Here is a 23355-nt window from a genome sequence, read left to right as displayed (position 1 = left end):
CAAAATCGGGCCCACCCCCAGTTCGGCGATTCTCCGGGCACCGAAAAGCGGGGTCACCGGGGAGTACACCACGCCGCCGGGGGACATTGCCAGGAGGCCCCATCCGACATTCTCCACCCCCGACTGGCAGAGCTCCCCACAGCGTGGTACTAACTTCGTCCAGCCGGTCGTGATACTCGCGTGGCGACTGTTATTAGGAAGGGGGGTTTTGGGAGAGGGATATTAGATAGTTACATTTTCTGTCTGTTTAATTATATTATACATAATAAAAGGTTATTGTGTTAAAGCTAAAGTTACAAACGAGGTGACTGCAAATTATTGGCTCAACGAAAAATATTGTATTTTAAATAAAATATTATTTTGCCTGTGTCGCAGTCCAGTGGGACCTGCTGTGGGACTCCCAGCCCAGTGGGACCTGCTGTGGGACTCCCAGCCCAGTGGGACCTGCTGTGGGACTCCCAGCCCAGTGGGACCTGCTGTGGGACTCCCAGCCCAGTGGGACCTGCTGTGGGACTCCCAGCCCAGTGGGACCTGCTGTGGGACTCCCAGCCCAGTAGGACCTGCTGTGGGACTCCCAGCCCAGTGGGACCTGCTGTGGGACTCCCAGTGGGACTCCCAGCCCAGTAGGACCTGCTGTGGGACTCCCAGCCCAGTGGGACCTGCTGTGGGACTCCCAGCCCAGTGGGACCTGCTGTGGGACTCCCAGTGGGACTCCCAGCCCAGTGGGGCTGGAAGTGACCGCACACTAGCCCAGGGTGCCGTGACACTGGTTAGAGATACACATGTAGCCAATGGTTTGGACAAAATATCTGCTACTTTTGGTTGTGAAATATGAATAGTGCGCACTCGGATAAAACGACAGAATGTTCCTGGTTCCCAATGTGTTCCAAGAAGGAATAAATATACCTGGAAATGGAAGACCAGGGGAGAAAACTGACAAGTAGAAAAATGTTTGTCTGATAAATAAAAGTGACCAGTTTCTTATTTAATAATAGGTTTTCTGGTGAAGCAGATTCTCCAGAATGAGCAGCTGCCAGTACTGAATGCGACATCCCATTGATCGAACAGACATGAACTACATGCCGGAATCTCTCGATAACAACTCAGTCCTGATCCAGCGACAGGGCGACATTCAGCAGGCTTCCATGGAATTGCCGCTACAACTTTTACACACAGTGAGTTCAGTGGCTTTGTAATTCTATTCTGCACACAGCTCAAGTTTTGCCAATCCCTCCTCGCCCCGGGTGTCCAGCCACACATCCAGTGCCCTCTCTCACGGTCACTCAGCAGAAGTGAAACATTGACTAACCAGCATTGCTAACAGCAGTTCAAATGATGATTCGAATTGGAAATGTAACCAGTGTTGGCCCTGTTAAAGATCATGAGTTAGCACTGATAGCAAGACCCAATTTGTATCTTACTCTTTAAAACTTTATAATGACTGTGTCAGCTCAGAATCAGTAAACAGCTCTCTGTTGCTTCTGAGTGGGAATGTCATGAGGTCAATGCCCACTATAGACTTGAGCAGATAATCCAGCCTGTTCTTACCGCCTGTTATCAGGGAATGGGAAGGATTTACTGGCTGATGACCCACCTGTTTGGCCACGTTATAAACACACCTTCCATGGCCATTAAGCCCTGAAGTGGGACGAGAAACCCAGAGCTTCTGACCAGTGACTGCACTTAAAAAGCATTTCATTGGTGTCCAAAGGATGTGAAGAGCGCTATAAAGATGCAATCCTTTTTTGTCTAATTAGTGTCCCCAAAAACCCGCTTCTATTGAAAACCTGACAGCTGTTTTTCTCAACAAATAAAATTGCAGCAGCATGTGAATTTGAAACCTACTTTTTGAGAATGTTCTTTCCTTAATGAGTTGTTAAGATGACAGAGAAAGCAAATATTCCCTCATTATTTACAGCAGAATTTTATCCTCAGTTACTGGAGGGTTGGCTACAGTGTGATTTAAGGTAACCTCAAAGTTGAGACGGAAAATGCTGTTCAGGATGACACATGACTGCTTAGTGTGGCTGTGTGACATTCATCTACCATTTTAACTCACGGGTGAATATTAGAGGATAAAGGAGTGTGGATGTGTTAAATTGTGATGTGTTATTATTAACAATATCGAGTGTTAAGCTGTCCTAGAATTACAACGAGGGGGGGGGGGCGTGGCAAGCGGCATAGTGGCTAGCACTGGACTGCGGCACTGAGGACCCAGGTTCGAATCCCGGCTCTGGGTCACTGTCCGTGTGGAGTTTGCGCATTCCCCCTGTGTCTGTGTGGGTTTCACCCCCACAACCCAAAGATGTGCAGGTTAGGTGGATTGGCCACGCTGAATTGCCCCTTAATTGGAAAAAAAATAATTTGGTACTCTAAATTTATATTAAAAAAGAATGACACCGAGGGAAAACTATTTCCATTTACAAGTGACACAGTATATATCATCAATGTTACTGGTTAAATGAAAGTCGGTAAGCTTGTGGCTACTTATAATAGTTCATAGCTGTGCAGCAACACGGCTGGAGTATTTACTTCAAATAATGGAACATTACCCACAGAAGCCCTACAGTGCAGAAAGAGGCCATTCAGCCCATCGAGTCTGCACTGACCCTCTGAAAGAACTTCCTACCCAACCCACATATCTTTGGACACTGGGGGGCAATTTAGCATGGCCAGTCCACCTAACCTGCACATCTTTGGACTGTGGGAGGAAACCGGAGCACCCGGAGGAAACCCACGCAGACACGGGGAGAACGTGCAGACTCTGCACAGACAGTGACCCAAGGCTAGAATTGAACCCGGGTCACAGGTGCTGTGAGGCAGGAGTGCTAACCACTGTGCCACCCACAGCAGAGTCTTCCTAGAGTAGAATCTATCATGGTAAATACTGAGATTTACCCCTTTGCATTCAAAGTATCTGCAACATGAAGTCCACTTCGAGTGATTGGCTTTCTGAATAAGCATTAAGCCTGGCACCCTCCGTTACCATTGGAGACAGCAGACTCTGAGTAACCTGAGCATTCAGAGCCAGGAAATTATCATCGACAAGAGCTCAGTACTTGTCAGAACCTCGACCCTGTCACTTTGAGTTCCACGTAAAAGCAGCATTTATTCTGTCCAAATTTTAAATCTTTCTTGGCTCGAACAAACTTGTTCTGTTTGTACAAGTTCCAGTTACCTGGAAAGAAATAAAAGTACATATTGGGGAAAGAGTGGAACTGGGGCTTTTACAGGAGAGAGTGTCTTGATGGTAAAGAAATGACATCATTTGGAAGAGTGCTGGGTGAGAGCAAGCAGTGACTTGCAGCGTTGCTGGATGTCCTGTCACAGCTCACAGCGAGGAGGCCGCCCATGTCTCTGGGGCACTGCAATGATATTGCTGTTTCAGATTTCTTTGTCACAGCTTCATTCTCCACGATGGATCAAATGACCATGAGTTGGGGCTGTTTGCTTGGCTCCAGAACGTGATGATATAAAAAGTACAGATGTGAAAGAAAGACTTGCATTTATATGGCTCTTTTCGTGACCACCTGACATCCTTGGTGCTTTCCAGCCAATGAAGTATTTTGAAGTGTAGTCACTGTTGGATTGTAAAAAATACAGCAGCTAATTTGCGGACACTTCACGTCCCAATAACAGCAATGTCCTCATGGGCAGAGAATCAGCTTTGTCCTGATGTCGATTGGAGAATAAGTATCGTCCAGGGCACCCACAATAACCCCCGTTCTCTTCTTTTCTGAAATAGTCTGAACACCAGGGAGGACAGTTTAACATCTCCACACGGACAGCACTCCCTCAGTACTATACTGAAGTGACAGATTTAACTTTTATGCTCAAATCCTGAACTGGGACTTGAACCTACTACCTTGCAACTCTGTGTCGAGGGTGGTGCCCCGACTGACTCTCCGAATGCAGTAAGAACTGTAGGTAATCGCAGGGAGCAGAATGATCTGTGTCCAGCTTACTACTCTCACCCCAAAATGGCAGATGTAACACTTGTATTTACAGCATAGAAACAAACCATTCTGCCCGACTGCTCCGTTCTCCCACCTCGCACATTTGCCTCTTTTTCACATTGCCACTAGCCGTCAGCGCAGGCTGAAAATGAGAAGCCACCACGCAGGCAAAAGCGGAAAGCATGCTAACTCCCTCAACCCACACACCAGACACATCACATCAATCTATTGGGCCCACAAATAATTACACTCTATCTCGGTCATGTCACGTGTGCACTGTCCATGGGCAGATCCTTGGCTCAGTGTTTGCTGATCCTGAACTGCTTTCTTCAGAAACTTTCACTTTCCAGGCCAAAGCGGGAGGTCTACCTCAGCCGGGATGGGACAGAGACAGCCACACGGAACAGACAAAAGAAGCCAGACAATTCATTGTACAATCATACATGCAGTTCCAATTCCAACCCGCTGTCACTGGCACATGTGATTTAGGAAAAGTCCAGGAAGTCCCCAAATTTAGGGAACATGGTCTAAGATGATTCCATAAAACAGAAACAGGTGTAAATATGGATAACTGACGGGCAACTGCAGCATCCGTAGAACTGTTGATTTGGTTTGATGACACTTCACTATTGGATAGTGCAATGAAATATTCACACCATTATCACTTACCATTCTGGGTCCCACTACAGGCTATATAATTGTACATGTAAAACATGCCATTCTCAATGCTTCTATTTAATGTGGAAGAAACACCAAGAATTGAATGGAAGATCCATTTAGAACAGACACTGAACGGGAGAACATTTGGAAAATTTGGCAAGAAACTGAAAATGTTAAAGATTACAATGTCACCTAATCTGGAGGGATATATTTCTGTAAGTGGGTTCCAGGCAACCTAAGGATATGGTTGCTTGACTAGGAATGCAAGATTCTTGAGGAGCTGGGTGAATGTGCCAATCATCTTATAACCTCACAAGCAAGCTGCTAAACTGGCACATGGTGGGAGGGCAATGCTGTAATTCTGCCTCTCACTTAAAGCAGCTTTGGTAACCCATGAACAGTGATGGTGCAGGAAAAAGGGTGAAGACAGAGTATCAGGATCTTGACGTTCAGTTGGAGCTGACCTGTTCTGCAGCTGTAATTGTGTAATATAAAGGAAAGCGGTCTCCTTATTCTGTTGGGCCTTGAGTCTGTCAATGTCCACACAATGCTGGTCTAGAAACATTGATGAATGTTCTGCCTCCTGACTAGGCCGTTCCTCCGGGGAAAGGATCTCCCATTAATCAGGCAAGGAGCAGCCATCTCAGTCATTCAATGTGCTTCATTCCTGATCTTTATTCTTTTACAGATACAGAACCCCACGTATGAAAACAATAACCTGCCAGGGTGTGCGCTTGAGCAGACAGGACAACATGAATTGCTGTGCCATCCGTCGCAAGCACGACACATCTACTGCTCCATTCCACCCATCCAGCAGCAAGTATGGTCATCCAGTGGGAACCAGTATCAAAATAGCCAACCCTGCCCGACCCATTCATATTGTTAGAAAATAGTCTGAAAGAAATTGAAACTTTCCCAATGACTTTGGCCCTGAAAATGATCATGTCCATTCTTGAAAGTCCCACTGAAATTTGGAAGAACATTCGGGTAAAGTTCCACGGATGAGGAATTACTTTAGAGTAAAATTCCTTCTAATGCCCACTTCACTGGCAAAACTTAGGCAATGTTATCAATAGCGGAGCATGTTCGATGGGCCGAATGGCCTATTTTTGCTCATAATTCGAGTCTCCATATGTCATTCTGGAATGGATGAGATGGACTGGGTTAGATGGCCTTTATCATCCATAATTATCTTGGGAATGGAGGGTGGAATCATGGCTGGAGTTCTGTTTACTTTGTTGCTAATTAAAGTTTACTGTGATCAGGCTTTGTGGGCTGAGATTCCAGCAAGTGCACAATGGGCCCATAGTGAATCAGTATCCTGTTTGTATTGCACATGATTCTCAAGAGTCTTTCATAGAATTTACAGTGCAGAAGGAGGCCATTCAGCCCATCAGGTCTGCACCGGCCCTTGGAAAGAGCACCCTACCAAAGCCCACACTTCCACCCTATCCCTGTAACCCCAACTTAACCTTTTTGGACACTAAGGGCAATTTAGCACGGTCAGTCCACCTAACCCGCATATCTTTGGACTGTGGGAGGAAACCCACGCAGACACGGGGAGAACGTGCAGACTCCGCACAGACAGTGACCCAGCGGGGAATCGAACCTGGGACCCTGGAGCTGTGAACCAACTGTGCTAACTACTGTGCTGCCCTTTTCATTGACTTCAATCTTATCCTTTTGACCACTTATCTATTGTCCCACTCTAATTTGGGGCTTTTTCGGGGGTTTCAAGGTATCAAAATGTTGTGATAAAGTTGTGTTCCATAGTAGATATTGAAAATATATTGTAGTGAGAAACCGCAATGAGCAGTGTCTCCAGACTCAGAATGTGAACCATTGAGTTGTGTTGCACAAACACACCTGAGGGCTCCAATGCTTCATTGTCAATGGGCTCCATTGACAGTGAAGGCCTAGTTTTTTTCCAACATGCTACTTTGCTGCTCAGGAGTCATTTCATCTTTCTACCCTGTGAGATTGCTGTTAAAATCGAATCTAATTACAAACCTCTTGTATGAAATAATTGTGTTGGATAATATGATGCATCAGACAGGAGAAAGTCTTCTTCAACTTCTACAGAATGAAAAAGATCTTGTGGACTTTATCTGGGTGGCAAGTTTTGAATATTTCCCCTAAATAAGAACTTGCTGTCACCATGTCCGTCTGGTACCAGATGCAGAAGGGGGCTGAGGCAGTCACTCAAATCAATGTTATCACGGGCACAGTGTTAGGAATAACTAATGGTGTATTTTCCTGTTGAATTAACAATCTTGCACGGTAATGTAAAGTAAAAGTTGTACTCTGTGGTTTGTTTAATAATAATTTTTATTATTGTCATGAGTAGGCTTACATTAACACTGCAATGAAGTTACTGTGAAAATCCCCCAGTCGCCACATTCTGGCGCCTGTTCAGGTACACCGAGGGAGAATTCAGAATGTCCAATTCACCTAACAGCACGTCTTTTGGGACTTGTGGGAGGAAACCGGAGCACCCGGAGGAAATACATGTAGACGTGGGGAGAACGTGCAGACTCCACACAGACAGTGACCCAAGCCGGGAATCAAAGCCGGGTCCCTGGTGCGACCACCTGTAGCATAGACACAAACGAACACTGTGTTATATCGTTTCTGCTCCTAATATTAATGACCCCATGCTGCATATACACCAGACAATGTTTGTAACCAGATACCAACACTGGGCATTCTCATTTTACTCAGACTGTCCATAGAACACTTATAGTGCAAAAGGAGGCCATTCAGCCCATTGGGACAGTACCGACCCTCAAAGAGCACCCCACCCAGGCCCACACCCCTGCCCTATCCCCAGAACCCCCTCTAACCTGCACATCTTTGGACTATGATTGATTGGTCAATCTTGAAAAGGGAAAGAAATATCATGTATGATTGAGGGGGAGAGTTAAAGTGGGGTGGGGTGGTAGGAACAAGGGGCCCGGAAACAGGAACAGCACCGGGGGCCATGATTTCTCTCCCTGGTCCTGGCGAGCACAAGGATGATGGGTGAATGGGACCTGGTGCGAGTTAGGAGGCAAGCAGCAGAGTTCTGGATGAATTCAGACTTACAGAAGTGGCAGGGTGGGAGACAAGGCTAGGAATGCATTTGAATAGCTCCATCTGGGAGATAGCAAAGGCATGGATGGAGATTTGAGGTTTCAAAGTAACTCATTTGTTGTACGTGAAGGACTTTGAGATTCTTGTTGAAACTGTTATACAAGTCCACTCAGACCTACGTCATTATTTTAATCGGTGCGGATGATTTGTTCAGCTTGTTGTATTTGTTTTGCAGTATTCTGGTATTGCCAGTTATCCAGGGCCTGGCCTCCCTGCTGACCAGTATCCCAATCAGAGGATTGCATCTCACATTACCCAGGAATCTCACTATCTGCTCTACCCTAAACCCATTTACTCGTACAGGTAAAGTCGATGCTGACGATTGAGTTTATTATTGCGCCCAGTCACCATTTTCACACGGTTCCTCTGTTGATAAGTTATTTCTAACCTCATATTGATTGGAGTCTGGAAGAGTGAGAGGGAATCTCATAGAAACTTACAAAACTCCAACAGGATTAGACAGGGTAGATTCAGAAAGAATGTTCCCGATGGTGGGGGTGTCCAGAACTAGGGGTCATAGTTTGAGGATAAGGGGTAAATGTTTCAGGACTGAGGTGAGGAGAAATTTCTTCACCCAGAGAGTGAGGAATCTGTGGAATTCACTACCACAGAAAGTAGTTGAGGCCAAAATGTTATGTAATTTCAAGAAGGAATTAGATACAGCTCTTGGGGCTGAAGGGATATTGGGGGGGGGGGGGGGGAGAGAGAATGGAGATGGAATCAGGGTTTTGAACTCGATGATCAGCCATGATCGTGATGTCTGGCAGAGCTGGCTCGAAGGGCCGAATGGCCTCCTGCTGCTTCTATTTTATAAGTTTCTATGTTTCGCCCTCTCGATGCCCTTGCAATGTGTAAGCCTTTATCTTCAGCCTCCAGTGGCTCAGTGAGTTGGGAGCAATGAGTAGCTGCCCTTCACTGCTTACCTCTCCACTGCACTCTGACCTTCTCCGTGTTAGAGTCCTTTCTTTTGAATCCTCTTTGTTCCCATTTCTTTTTATTTTATTACTTCTGGCCTGTGCGCTCCTAATCGGACTGCGCCTTTAAGCAGTGGTCTTTAGCTGAGGCAGCCAGCTAGACAGGACAGTCTGCTCCAGGATTTGTGTTTTGGAGAGGAGAATACAGACTCACCAAGTGAATCTTAGGAACCAGCTTTGGAGGAAGTCAGTCGGAGTGGCTGCTGGGTGGCCAGGGACAGTGTTCTAGTTGATTCGTTCCTGCGGGATGGTTCTGAGAGAACTGATCAGAAATGATTGGACCTTGAATGAAGAAGGAACTCTCTCTCTCCCTCTCTCTCTCTCTCTTCTCTCTCTCTCTCTCTTTGCTGGAGTAAATGACTGTTTCATTGATCTGAAACCAGTGAGTGCCTGGCACATCTTTACCATATCGTTGAAATGATCTTGAATCTACAAAGAAAGTAGACAGTCTTGCCAAAGAAAACCCTCTCAAGCCTGGGAGGAAGAAGCATTGAAGCAAAAGCGTGAACTCCTGAAAGACTTTAACTGAAAACCATCCTAGTGCATCGGAGACCATTTACCCCTTTCGCTTTAAAGGGTTTCCCTCTGTGTTTGTGTCTGTGTGTTTGTCTGTGTGTGTGTCTGTGTGTGTGTCTGTGTTTTGTGTCTGTGTGTGTGTTTGTGTGTCGGCACATGTGCGTGTGTGTCTGTAGAGTGGGGGGGAGGTTGGGTAAGGGGTATTAGATAGTCAGTTACATTTTTGACAGTTTAATTATATTACTATTAAATAATAAAAGGTTATTTGTGTTAAATTTACAATCCTGGTGACTGTAGTTTCTACGTCTCAGCCAAGGTTCTCAGATATTTTAAAATAACATCTAACTCCACTTTTGTTGTGACTCTGGGTGACATGGGGCTGGAATTGACCGTGAACTAGTCCAGAGCTGGTGACATCCTCCAGGTTCCCTTTGAGAGGTTGGAATCTCACTGACTCGGTAAAGCTCTGCTGCAGCTGACCTTAGGCCATCCCGTCACCAATCTGCTCCAACCCTCTCTGTCACCAGGTTTCCTGCTAGCCGGTTAATTGACTAGCCACTGACTGATTGATGCAGGAAGATGGGACTGGGTGGGAGAGGACAATATGCTTGTTTCTGCTTTCACCCATGTCACCTGCTCATTCCCTACACAATTCTGTCCATTCTGTTTCTCTCTCTCCACAAAAGCTGCTTGGCCTGCTGAGCATATTCGGCATTCCCTGTTTCTATCTCACATTTCCAACATCCTCAGTATTTTGTATTGAGGAGGTGATATGAAGTTGAACACATTTTAATTTGAATATGAATTTGAACATTTTTTGAATTTGTTTGTAAATGTGAACACATTTTCAATTTGAACACATTTTCAATTTGAGCACATTGAATATAAATTTGAACGCATTTTGAGTTTGAATTTGAACACATTTTGAATTTGAATTTGAACACGTTTTGAATTTGAATATGAATTTGAACATTGAATTTGTAAATGAATCTGAATACATTCCGAATTTGAATATGAATTTGAACACATTCTGAATGTGAATATGAATGTGAAGACATTTTGAATATGAATTTGAGCACATTTTGAATTTTAACACATTTTTGAATTTGAATATGAATTTGAACATATTCTGAATTTGAATATGAATTTGAGCACATTTTGAATTTGAATATGAATTGGAACACATTCTGAATTTGAATATGAATTAGAACACATTTTGTATTTGAATATGAATCTGAACGCATTCTGAATTTGAATATAAATTTGAACACATTTTGAATATGAACACATTTTGAATTTGAATATGAATTTGAACACATTTTGAATTTGAATATAAATTTGATCACATTCTGAATTTAAATATGAATGTGAACACATTTTGTCTTTGAATATGAATTTGAACACATTCTGAATTTGAATATGAATATGAACACATTTTGAATTTGAACACATTCTGAATTTGAACACATTTTGAATTTGAATATGAATTTGAACACATTTTGAATTTGAATACGAATTTGAACACATTTTGAATTTGAATATGAATGTAAACTCATTCTGAATTTGAATATGAATTTAAATACATTCTGAATTCGAATATGAATTTGAACACATTCTGAATTTGAACACCTTTTGAATTTGAACACATTTTGAATTTGAACACATTTTGAATTTGAACACATTTTGCATTTGAATTTGAACACATTTTGAATTTGAATATGAATTTGAACACATTTTGAATTTGAATATGAATTTGAACACATTTTGCATTTGAATATGAATTTGAACACATTTTTCATTTGAATATGAATTTGAACACATTCTGAATTCGAATTTGAACAGATTTTGAATATGAATTTGAACACATTCTCTACATCTCTCTTCAGCATTCTAATATACATGGCATTAAAGAACAGTAAAGCAGGAAGTTTGCCTGTCAGTGAGATCTACAACTTCATGACCGAGCATTTCCCTTACTTTAAGGTATGTTAATTATTTAAATATGAATTCCCAGCTTCTTAACGTTTTAGCAACCAAGCCATGAAGATCCTGAGCTGGATTCTCTGATTTTGTCCCCACGCCAGAAAACAGGCGTGAAAGGGCCACGTATTCCCAGCCGTGCAGGGGCTTTCGGGGACCCGTCGGGAAACTCGCAGCTTTTGCTGCAGATACGGACCCCCGCACTTCCGGGTCAGAGGCTGCACATCCGCACGGTGGCGGCCTCCAGTGGCCGAGCCATGCTCCATGGTGGATGCCCCCCATTGGCTGCTTGCCGGACCCGGACCGCATGCCCAAAATTAGCCCGGTGCCGTATACGCCCCCCCTTGCCCTCCGATCGGCACGCCCCCAAACATGGCGGCCGCGATTCGATCCACGCCCGCCGTGGACACTAAGGGGCAATTTAGCATGGTCAATCCAGCTGACCTGCACATCTTTGGACTGTGGGAGGAAAGTAGGGGCGGGATTCTCCGCCCCGTCACACCCGTTTTCTGGTGTGGCGCGACCCGGCCGGCAGCCGGCCAACGGGGTTTCCCATTGTGGGCACCCCCACGCCATTGGGAAACCCGCGGACGTGAGTGAGCTGCCAGCGAAGCGGAGGAACCCGCTAGTTTAGAATTCAACTACATAGAGGCAGCACGGTGGCACAGTGGGTTAGCACTGCTGCCTCACGGCGCTGAGGACCCGGGTTAACACTGCTGCCTCACGGCGCTGAGGTCCCAGGTTCGATCCCGGCTCTGGGTCACTGTCCGTGTGGAGTTTGCACATTCTCCCCGTGTCTGCGTGGGTTTCGCCCCCACAACCCAAAGATGTGCAGGGTAGGTGGATTGGCCGCGCTAAATTGCCCCTTAATTGGAAAAAATGAATTGGGTATTCTAAATTTATTTTTAAAAAAGAATTCAGCTACATGTATGTTTCTAAACAAAATAATCAACATGTACACAGAGTATTCGTCCGGGAACCTGGCCACGCATTGTTTTTTCTGGGTAGAGAGTTCTTGCTGTTTTTTTTAATTGTACTTTGATTTACTGTATTGTGACCCAGCAGAACATCTCATTATAAATTAGAGTGAAATCTAAACCACTTGTTTCCAGAAAAATGTCAACATGTGAAGTTGATTTCTCACGGCAGTTTATCAGTTTGTAAGGGGTTGTAGAGATAGCGCAGAACTGTCCATTAGAGATGGCCACCGGTCAATAATTGATAAGGACATCAACAGGGTGAAGGAGCAGGGTATCAATTTCTCTGGAAATAGCAATCTAGTCTGTGTTTATCGCAAACCTTCATATATACCCAATTGTTCAGATCAGACAAAAATACATCAGTAACTATAAATGATGAGGAATTAAGAAATCTGACCCAGCACAGCTGCTACAGAATATAATAATCTGATAAATCATTATGTAATATCTCAGTGACTGATGAGGAGATAAGACGGAGGCAGATTCCTCCACTTAAATCAGGAATCTATTACACAAACGAGGCTTTCAGTTTGGAGATTTATCTTTCATTCCAGTCATTCCGACTTTGCTCAATGCCCACTGGGTGCTGTCTCCTGGATTCTCTCATACATTACATTCCTGTTCAAACTGTCTGCAGCAAATCAAATGGCAAAGTGTCAGATTCTGACTAAACACCAACAAGCTGCTCCCCAGAAACACAGCCAGGTTTCCTGTGCAGATCGCCTGACACTTTCAGGAAAGAATCAGGGGGCAGGGTTTGGGTGTCCCTCTGGTGGGGGTGAGGCCTGACAGCTGGCAAGCCTGGCGACACAGAGATCGGGCGATGCCCAATCAGTGAGAATATCTAACTCCTCCCACCCCACACGGTCATGGGGGACCCCCCCCCCCCCCCACAAGCTTCGGTGCGACCCCCTACCACAGAAGTATGGGGGGGGGGGCACTTTCCTCTTTAATTCCCCCCCCTGTTCAAACACCAACGCGTACCCCTCTTTACCACCCCCCCCCCCCCCCCCCACCACTCATAAGGGGAAACCCCCTCTCCAGATGAAGAAAGGTAATCTCCCTGACATTACCTACTTCATAGCCCACCTCAATTCCTCCTAACATTGCCAGGGGACATGGGGGGGGGGGGGGGGAGATCCCACCCTTGGCCCTCAACCCTGGGTCGTCCAGGCATCTCTGCACCCCCAGTGTGGTCATCAATAGCAGTGATTTGCTCCAACAGGAAGGAACATTCCACTGGGACGGGAGGTACAGTGCAAATCTGTGTAATGAGATTCAAATCAGCTTCACGTCAAGGGGGGGGGGGGGGGGGGGGGGGGGGGCTGGCCCTGCCTCGACCCTCCGGCCCTCTGGCCCTGCCTCGACCCTCCGGCCCTCTGGCCCTGCCTCGACCCTCCGGCCCTCTGGCCCTGGCTCGACCCTCCGGCCCTCTGGCCCTGCCTCGACCCTCCGGCCCTCTGGCCCTGGCTCGACCCTCCGGCCCTCTGGCCCTGCCTCGACCCTCCGACCCTCTGGCCCTGCCTCGCCCCTCCGACCCTGCCTCAACCCTCCGACCCTGCCTCAACCCTCCGGCCCTCTGGCCCTGCCTCGACCCTCCGACCCTGCCCCGACCCTCCAACCCTCTGGCCCTGCCTCGCCCCTCCGACCCTCCGACCCTCTGGCCCTGCCTCGCCCCTCCGACCCTGCCTTGACCCTCTGGCCCTGCCTCGACCCTCCGACCCTCTGGCCCTGCCTCGACCCTCCGGCCCTCTGGCCCTGCCTCGACCCTCCGGCCCTCTGGCCCTGCCTCGACCCTCCGGCCCTCTGGCCCTGCCTCGACCCTCCGGCCCTCTGGCCCTGCCTCGACCCTCCGACCCTCTGGCCCTGCCTCGCCCCTCCGACCCTGCCTCAACCCTCCGACCCTGCCTCAACCCTCCGGCCCTCTGGCCCTGCCCCGACCCTCCGACCCTCTGGCCCTGCCTCGCCCCTCCGACCCTGCCTTGACCCTCTGGCCCTGCCTCGACCCTCCGGCCCTCTGGCCCTGCCTCGACCCTCCGGCCCTCTGGCCCTGCCTCGACCCTCCGGCCCTCTGGCCCTGCCTCGACCCTCCGACCCTCTGGCCCTGCCTCGCCCCTCCGACCCTGCCTCAACCCTCCGACCCTGCCTCAACCCTCCGGCCCTCTGGCCCTGCCTCGACCCTCCGACCCTGCCCCGACCCTCCAACCCTCTGGCCCTGCCTTGCCCCTCCGACCCTCCGACCCTCTGGCCCTGCCTCGCCCCTCCGACCCTGCCTTGACCCTCTGGCCCTGCCTCGACCCTTCAATCCTCTGGCCCTGCCTCGCCCCTCCGCCCCTCTGGCCCTGCCTCGATCCTCCGGTCCTGCCTTGACCCTCCAACCCTCCGGCCCTGCCTCGCCCCTCCGGCCCTGCCTCGCCCCTCCGGCCCTGCCTCGACCCTCCAACCCTCCGACCCTGCCTCGATCCTCCGCCCCTCTGGCCCTGCCTCGATCCTCCGGCCCTGCCTCGACCCTCCAACCCTCTGGCTCTGCCTCGCCCCTCCGACCCTGCATCGACCTGCCGACCCTCCGGCCCTGCCTCGACCCTCCGACCCTGCCTCGACCCTCCGGCCCTGCCTCGACCCTCCGACCCTGCCTCGACCCTCCGGCCCTGCCTCGACCCTCCAACTCTCCGACCCTGCCTCGACCCTCCGCCCCTCTGGCCCTGCCTCAATCCTCCGGCCCTGCATCGACCTGCCGACCCTCCGACCCTGCCTCGACCCTCCGCCCCTCTGGCCCTGCCTCAATCCTCCGGCCCTGCATCGACCTGCCGACCCTCCGGCCCTGCCTCGACCCTCCGGCCCTGCCTCGACCCTCCGCCCCTCTGGCCCTGCCTCGATCCTCCGGCCCTGCCTCGACCCTCCAACCCTCTGGCCCTGCCTCGCCCCTCTGACCCTGCCTCGACCCTCCAGCCCTCTGGCCCTGCCTCGTCCCTCCGACCCTGCATCGACCTGCCGACCCTCTGGCCCTGCCTCGACCCTCCGACCCTGCCTCGACCCTCTGGCCCTGCCTCGACCCTCCAACCCTCCGACCCTGCCTCGTCCCTCCGACCCTGCATCGACCCTCCAACCCTCTGGCCCTGCCTCAACCCTCCGGCCCTCTGGCCCTGCCTCGACCCTCTGCCCCTCCGGCCCTGCCTCGACCCTCCGACCCTGCCTCGACCTTCCGGCCCTGCCTCAACCCTCTAGCCCTGCCTTGACCCTCCGACCCTCTGGCCCTGCCTCGACCTTCCGGCCCTGCCTCGGTGCTGACCCTCTGGTTTGGGTGTACATAGAACATAGAACATACAGGGCAGAAGGGGGCCATTTGGCCCATCGAGTCTTCACCGACCCACTTAAGCCCTCCCTTCCACCCTATCCCCATGTAGCGCTAACAATTATACTCCAAGCCGAGAGACTGGTACAATAGAGGCTTTATTGTTGTACGATGCTGTCCCTCCATCTGCAACTGTAGAATAAAGGTCTGAGTGACTCACACGCATATTTATATACAAGCTCCCTGTGGGCGGAGCTAGCCGGCAGGGGCTGACCGGAGGAACCTGTATTACAGGTACAGGCATACATCCCCCTACCGCAGTACACATAACTACAGTGGTTATCTCACCACATTCACCCCCTGTAAAAAATGAGTCCGGCGGGGGTGACATGTAACTCTAATACAAAGGATGCTATTTGCAAGAGGGTCCAACAAGGAAAATCAAGAGTCCATCCGGTTAGCAGGTTACAGGTTGAGCCGAATCGGTGGTCGGACGTTCCGCTGTGATCGGCGTAGCTGTGGTGGTGACGTCGGCACAGGCGGTGATGGCCCCGATGGTGCAGGTGCTGGCGGTGTTGGTGCTGGCTGCTGGCGGGATGACTCCGAGAGCAAGCCAAAATCTTCCGTGTCCTCCAGGGTGGGCAGGGGGATGAGGGATGGACCTGGTGGGGACAAATAGGGGGGCGCTGGGGTTGGCGCGGGAAGGGGTGTGGGCATGGGATCGGCACCTGAGGGAGCCAGGTCCCGGAGCGAGACCGTGTCCTGGCGGCTGTCGGGGAACTCCACGTAGGCATACTGAGGGTTGGCGTGGAGAAGGCATACTTTGTCCACCAGGGGTTCCGCCTACGGAGAAGGACTGGGCCCTGGAGTCGTGAGCCACGTCGGGAGCGACTCTACGGATGTGGACTTCCTAGGGAAGGTAAAAACACGTTCATGGGGTGTACTGTTAGTTGCGGTGCACAGTAGTGATCGAATAGAATGGAGCGCGTCCGGGAGGACCTGCTGCCAGCGAGCGGCTGGGAGGTTTCTGGACCGTAGGGCCAGCTGGACGGCCCTCCATACCGTCCCGTTCTCCCTCTCTACCTACCCGCTTCCCCAGGGGTTGTAGCTGGTCGTCCTGCTGGAGGCAATACCCCTGCTGAGCAGGAACTGACGCAGCTCATCACTCATGAATGAGGATCCACTGTCACTGTGGATGTAGTCGGGGAAACCGAACAGGGCGAAAATGGAATCCAGGGCCTTGATGATGGTGGCAGACGTCATATCCGGGCATGGGATGGCGAATGGGAACCTAGAAAATTCATCGACCACACTAAGGATGTAGGTGTTGCGGTCGGTGGAGGGAAGGGGCCCTTTGAAGTCCACGCTGAGGCGTTCAAAGGGGCGGGACGCTTTCACCAGGCGCGCGTGGTCTGGCCGGTAGAAGTGCGGCTTGCACTCCGCACAGACCTGGCAGTCTCTGGTGACTGTCCGTACTTCCTCGACGGAGTAGGGCAGATTGCGGGCTTTGATTAGATGGTACAAGCGAGTGACCCCCGGATGGCAAAGGCTGTCGTGCAAGGCACGGAGCTGGTTCACTTGTGCGCTGGCACATGTACCTCGGGAGAGGGCGTCTGGGGGCTCGTTGAGCTTGCCGGGGCGATACAAGATCTCGTAGTTAAAGGTGGAGAGCTCGATTCTCCACCGCAAGATTTTGTCATTCTTGATCTTGCCCCGCTGCGTGTTGTTGAACATGAAGGCTACCGACCGTTGGTCAGTGAGGAGAGTGAATCTCCTGCCGGCCAGGTAATGCCTCCAGTGCCGCACCGCATCAACGATTGCCTGGACCTCCTTTTCAACAGAGGAATGCCGAATTTCGGAGGCGTGGAGGGTGCGTGAAAAGAATGCCACGGGTCTGCCTGCCTGATTCAGCGTGGCGGCAAGTGCGACATCTGAAGCGTCGCTCTCTACTTGGAAAGGCAGAGTCTCGTCTACTGCATGCATCCCCACCCTGGCTATGTCTGAGCGAATACGGGCGAAGGCCTGTTGTGCCTCGGCCGAGAGGGGAACTGGATCAGTGGGCGGGCCTTGTCCGCGTATTGTGGGACCCACTGGGCGTAATAAGAGAAAAACCCAAGGCAGCGTTTGAGGGCCTTGGGGCAGTGGGGGAGCGGAAGCTCCATGAGGGGGCGCATGCGGTCGGGATCGGGCCCCAGTAGTCCGTTTTGGACTACGTAGCCGAGGATGGCTAAGCGGTCTGTGCGGGACACACATTTCTCCTTGTTGTACGTGAGATTAAGGAGAGATGCGGTGTGGAGGAATTTATAAAGGTTGGCGTCATGGTCCTGCTGGTCATGGCCGCAGATGGTGACATTGTCGAGGTACGGGAAGGTGGCCTGCAATCCGTACCGGTCAACCATTCAGTCCATTTCCCGCTGAAATACCGAGGGCGAAATTCTCCCAAAACGGGGAAAATCGTTAAACCCGCTTGCCGGAGTTAGCGCCGGCTGACGCGTCATATGACGTCAGCCGCGCATGCGCAGGTGGGAAGACTCCACCCGCGCATGCGCGGGTGACATCATCGCGTTTTTGCGCGAAATCCGCGCATGCGCGGGCCGGGTTGCCCCTCAGCCGCCCCGCGTATTGATACTGCGGGGCGGCGGAAGGACAAATAGTGCGCGGGCATCGGGCCCGCTGCCCGCGATCGGTGCCCACCGATCGCGGGCCCATGGCACCCTTGGCACGGCCGTGGTACTGCCGTGCCAATCGGTGCCATGGTTATTTTTTGCGAGTTTGTCACGACGTTTTTATGAACGGCAGGACCAGGTGTGTTTGCCGTTCGTAAAAAGGTCGTAACGGGCTGGGACTTCGGCCCTTCTAACAGCTGTGAATCGCTGCCGGCCGTAAAAAAAACGGCGGCAGCGATTCTTGTCGGGATTTCGGCGGGGGGGGGGGAGAATAGCGGGAGGGCGTCAAAAAAGTCGGGAAGGCCCTCCCGCTATTCTCCCACCCGTCGTGGGGGGCGGAGAATTTCGCCCCGAGACTCCATTCGTGACGCCGAAGGGAACCCTAAGAAATTGGTACAGACGACCGTCTGCCTCGAAGGCAGTGTAGGGACGGTCCGATTTACGGATGGGGAGCTGGTGGTAGGCGGATTTCAGGTCAATAGTAGAGAAGACCCGGTACTGTGCAATCTGATTGGCCATATCAGAAATGCGGGGGAGGGGGTACGCGTCGAGCTGCGTGTACTGGTTGATGGTCTGGCTGTAGTCCACGACCATCCTGTGCTTCTCCCCGGTCTTAACCACTACCACCTGGGCTCTCCAAGGGCTGTTGCTGGCCTCGATGATACCCTCCCGAAGCAGCCGCTGGACTTCGGACCTGATGAAGGCCTTGTCCTGGGTGCTGTACCGTCTGCTCCTGGTGGCGACGGGCTTGCAATCCACAGTCAGATTGGCAAAGAGTGAGGGAGGCTCGACCTTGAGGGTCGCGAGGCCGCAAACGGTGAAGGGAGGTAGGGGTCCGCCGAATTTGAGGGTGAGGCTCTGGAGATTGCACTGGAAATCCAGGCCTAGTAAGAGTGAAGTGCAGAGGTTGGGGAGAATGTACAGACGGAAACGGTCGAATTCCACGCCCTGTACAGTGAGTGTAACCAGGCAGAAACCCCGGATCGGGACAGAGTGGGAACCGGAGGCAAGGGAGATCTGCCGGTCGGCGGGATGGATCGCAAGGGAATAGCGCCTTACCGTGTCCGGAGGATGAAGCTCTCGGTGCCCCCGGAGTCGATGAGGCAGGAGGTCACGTGGCTGTTGACCAGCACCGATGTGGAAGAGGGTGCCAGGTTGCGAGGACGCGACTGGTCGAGCGTAACGGAGGCGAGCAGCGGTCGATCGGCGGTTGAGTCAGATGAGTCCGACGAGGAGCGGTAGCGACCCGTGTCCCATGGCCCCGTCCTGGGGAGAGGCCAAAATGGCGGCATCTGGAGACAAGATGGCGGCATCTGCAGTACCTGTGGGTAAAATGGCGGCACCCATGGAGCGCACGTGGGGTCGGGGGAAGCGGACAGCGGGGCCCATTGAGGGAGCGGCTGAGGCGTGGGGACCGGCGGCGCGATAGCGGCGACCGTCCGGGACTGACACACCGCTGCAAAGTGGCCTTTCTTGCCACAAGCTTTGCAGGTCGCTGTGCGGGCCGGGCAGCGTTGGCGAGGGTGCTTCTGTTGGCCGCAGAAGTAACAGTGGGGACCCCCAGGGGGTGCGGTGCGGCGGGCAGCGCAGGCATAGTGCACGGGGGGGGCTGCTGGGGGGGCCGTTTGCGGGTTCCACGAGGGGTAGGACGGGTGGGCCGAGTGGCTAACGGAGTGGGGAGCCGTTTGCGGGGTCCACGAGGGGTAGGACAGGTGGGCCGAGTGGCTAGCGGAGTAAGTGTGCGCACTACGGGAGGCGGCCGTCATGGAGAGCGCCAGGGCCTTTGCGGCCGCGAGGTCGGGGGCGACCCCTTCCAGCAGTCGTTGCCGGATGGGGTCCGATGCAATGCCTGTAACGAAGGCATCGCGCATGAGTAAGTCAGAATGTTCCGTGGCTGTGAGGGCCCGGCAGTCGCAGTCTCGTACCAGAGGTATAAGGGCCCTCCAGAAGTCCTCAATCAACTCACCCGGCTGCTGGACGCGAGTAGAAAGTTGATGCCTCGCAAACAGGGTGTTCGCCAATGGTGCATAATTCTCCTTGAGCAGTTCCATAGCTGCGGTGTAGTCGGCCGCATCTCGAATGAGCGGAAAGACGCTGGAGCTAAGTCTGGAGTACAGGAGTTGCTTTTTCTGAGCCTCCGTCGGGGGAGGGTGTGCTGAAGAGATGTAGGCCTCGAAGACTGCCAGCCAGTGATCAAAGTCTTTTCTGGTGTGAGGCGAATGCGGATCCAGCTGCAGATGGTCAGGCTTGACTCTGATGTCCATGGTGACTGGGAAATCGTACAACAATAAATTGTAGCGCTAACAATTATACTCAAAGCCGAGAGACTAGTACAATAGAGGCTTTATTGTTGTACGATGCTGTCCCTCCATCTGCAACTGCAGACTAGGGTCTGAGTGACTCACATGCATATTTATACACAAGCTCCCTGTGGGCGGAGCTAGCCAGCAGGGGCTGACCGGAGGAACCTGTATTACAGGTACAGGCATACATCCCCCTACTGCAGTACACATAACTACAGTGGTTATCTCACCACACCCCATAACCCTTCCTAACCTTTTTGGTATTGAAGGACAATTTATCATGGCCAATCCACCTAACCTGCACGTCTTTGGACTGTGGGAGGAAACCGGTGCACCCGGAGGAAACCCACGCAGACACGGGGAGAACGTGCAGACTCCACACAGACAGAGACCCAACGGGGAATGGAACCTGGGACCCTGGCACTGTGAAGCCACAGCGCTAACCACTGTGCTACCCTGCTGTAAGAGACACCAAAAGGCCACGGCTACGGTTGACTTTAATCTGAGGTTAATATTCCTGCGATGAGATTTCTACAACACAGTAATGTGTCTGGACATGCTGTAAGCCTGGGGAAGTTACAATCCATGTGCAGCAACCCCACTCAGTCGCTGAGTGCCAGGAGCCAGAATGTTAATGTGTATCTAATGTGGCCATTTAAACTACTGCTCACCATTGTAACCACAATGTAAATTCATTCTGAGCCTTTAATATGTGTCACTTTAAATGTTGCCATCTGGAGGTCTTGGGGATTTGTCGCTTTCAGTATCAGCCAATTACTGGAGCTGCAACATGGAATTAATCACCACTTACTGTCCACTCCTCTGGCTATTTGCTGAAATTACTGACAAATTATCTGGCTGACTCAGGGTATTGCATCACTGTTACATTTAACAGCTCAAAGTGACAGGTCTCTCACACAAATGCTGCAAGTAGTGGGGGCGGGGGGGGGAGGGGCGAGCGAGCAGGCTGCAGTAAACCCTGGTGACCAGCAAGTGGCGCTCAGTTACCACACTGAATATCACACAGCCCAGCAGAAACTCCGAGCAGTTTTAGTGTAAAATCCAAACCGATCTGAACACCAGTCCATTACCTCCCTCAATGTACAACATATGTGCCCACTCCAGGAAAAGAACAAAAGATTAGTTTCTTCTTCCTTCCAATTTTAAAAGTGCTCCTTGGGGCAGTGAAATTTCAGCTAGTCCCTGGGCTGGAGCTGATTTTTTGTCTGTTAACCCAGGCTGTCAAATCTGTCATTTTGTAACTTGTAGTTTGGGGTTCCTGTGATGAGCTGCTGTTAAAGTGATTATTTTGTGAACATTTTAACGCTGGCTCCCTGATGGAACCATCAATTCACTAGACACGTGCTTTAAGATATGAACAGTGGCTTTAATCTACTTACTACAGAGCCAGCCTGTTACCCGTTGATCTCTCGATGAACTGCAGGCTGGCTCTGGACAAGGGTATTTATACAGTATGGACTGGGGGAGGAGTCGTGGGCGGAGCCAAGGGTGGAGCCCTGTACAAACTCCTGAGCATTCCCAGAGCTACTCCCCCTAGTGGTCGGATAACGCTACTGCGCTTACAATGGTATTGGTAAATACAGTGTGAATTACTAAGTTACATTCACCCCCTGCAAAAAAATCAAGTCCGGCGGGGGTGGTGGTTTACAAAGTCAGTCTGTCCGGTGGTCGAACTGTCTGCTGTGATCTGCGGAGCACCGGGGTTGCAGCCTCTTGCGGTGGCTGGATGGGTGTTGTGTGCTGGGGTACGATGACGGACTCCAGGGAGGGTTGTGTCCGAGCTTCATACTCTTCTGGTTCGGCTGGGGGCGCTGGGCGCTGGCCAGCGCGGGGGCGCGGAACTGGTGGAGCGAGTTCGGGAGTGCGAGGGGGCGGCAGCATGGGGTGTAGGGTGAGGGGTCCTTCTGTGGGGGTAGAGGGGGCGCTGGATCCAGCGGGTGCCAGATCCCGGAGGGATACCGTGTCCTGACGGCCGTCAGGGAACTCGACAAAGGCGTATTGCGGGTTGAAGTGGAACAGGCGCACCTTCTCAACAAGGGGGTCGGTTTTGTGCCCCCTGACGTGTTTCCTCAGGAGTACGGGGCCCGGTGTCCTCAGCCATGCCGGGAGTGAGACCCCCGTGGTAGTGCCTCTGGAAAAAATGAAGAGCCTCTTGTGAGGGGTCTGATTGGTCGCTGTGCATAAGAGGGACCTAATAGCGTGGAGCGCGTCTGGGAGGACTTCCTGCCACTGGGAGACTTGGAGCTTTCTAGACCGGAGGGTCAGTAGGACGGTCTTCCAGACCGTCACGTTCTCCCTCTCCACCTGCTCGTTCCCCCTGGGGTTGTAGCTGGTAGTCCTGCTCGAGGCGATGCCCTTGTCGAGCAGGTACTGACGCAGCTCGTTGCTCATGAAGGATGAACCCCGGTCACTGTGTACGTAGCTGGGGAAACCGAACAGGGTGAAGACACTATGCAGGGCCCTAGTGACTGTGTGGGAGGTCATGTCGAGGCACGGGATAGCGAATGGGAATCGGGAGAACACATCTACAACGTTTAGAAAGTAAACGTTCTTGTTAGTTGAGGGGAGTGGCCCTTTGAAATCAATCGCGAGGCGTTCAAAGGGCCTAGAAGCCTTGACCAGGTGGGCCCTGTCTGGTCTATAGAAGTGCGGTTTACTAAGTTACATTCAACACACTCCCAAACTCACAGAAAACAGATTTCACCAAGATTCTGCATCATGTGAAGAAAAACAAACATATCACAAAGGAAATGGGAACATGTCCAATTCAGAATGTGACATGTGAGTCAAAAAGTGGAAATGCATTTAAGGGAAATAATATACTTGAGAGATAATTAAATAGAATGATGCACAATGGGATTCGGGTGAAGCAGGG

The 23355-nt window shown here is 51.3% G+C and overlaps 1 protein-coding gene across 1 annotated transcript in view; it reads left to right on the top strand.

Moving 5' to 3' along the window:
- The first annotated feature begins 855 nt into the window (after positions 1–855).
- The window catches only part of LOC119974357 (forkhead box protein N1-like), a 35121-nt gene continuing 12621 nt past the window's right edge, over positions 856–23355 (top strand). The window contains exons 1-4 of the mRNA XM_038813127.1: positions 856–1175; positions 5305–5436; positions 7924–8051; positions 11125–11221. Coding sequence (XP_038669055.1) covers positions 1044–1175; positions 5305–5436; positions 7924–8051; positions 11125–11221 — 489 coding nt within the window. The 5' untranslated portion in view covers positions 856–1043. The remainder of the gene's footprint in view (positions 1176–5304; positions 5437–7923; positions 8052–11124; positions 11222–23355) is intronic.

Source organism: Scyliorhinus canicula, chromosome 12, assembly GCF_902713615.1.
Source record: "Scyliorhinus canicula chromosome 12, sScyCan1.1, whole genome shotgun sequence".
Lineage (NCBI taxonomy): Eukaryota > Metazoa > Chordata > Chondrichthyes > Carcharhiniformes > Scyliorhinidae > Scyliorhinus > Scyliorhinus canicula.
This window is presented reverse-complemented; position numbering and strand designations above follow the sequence as displayed.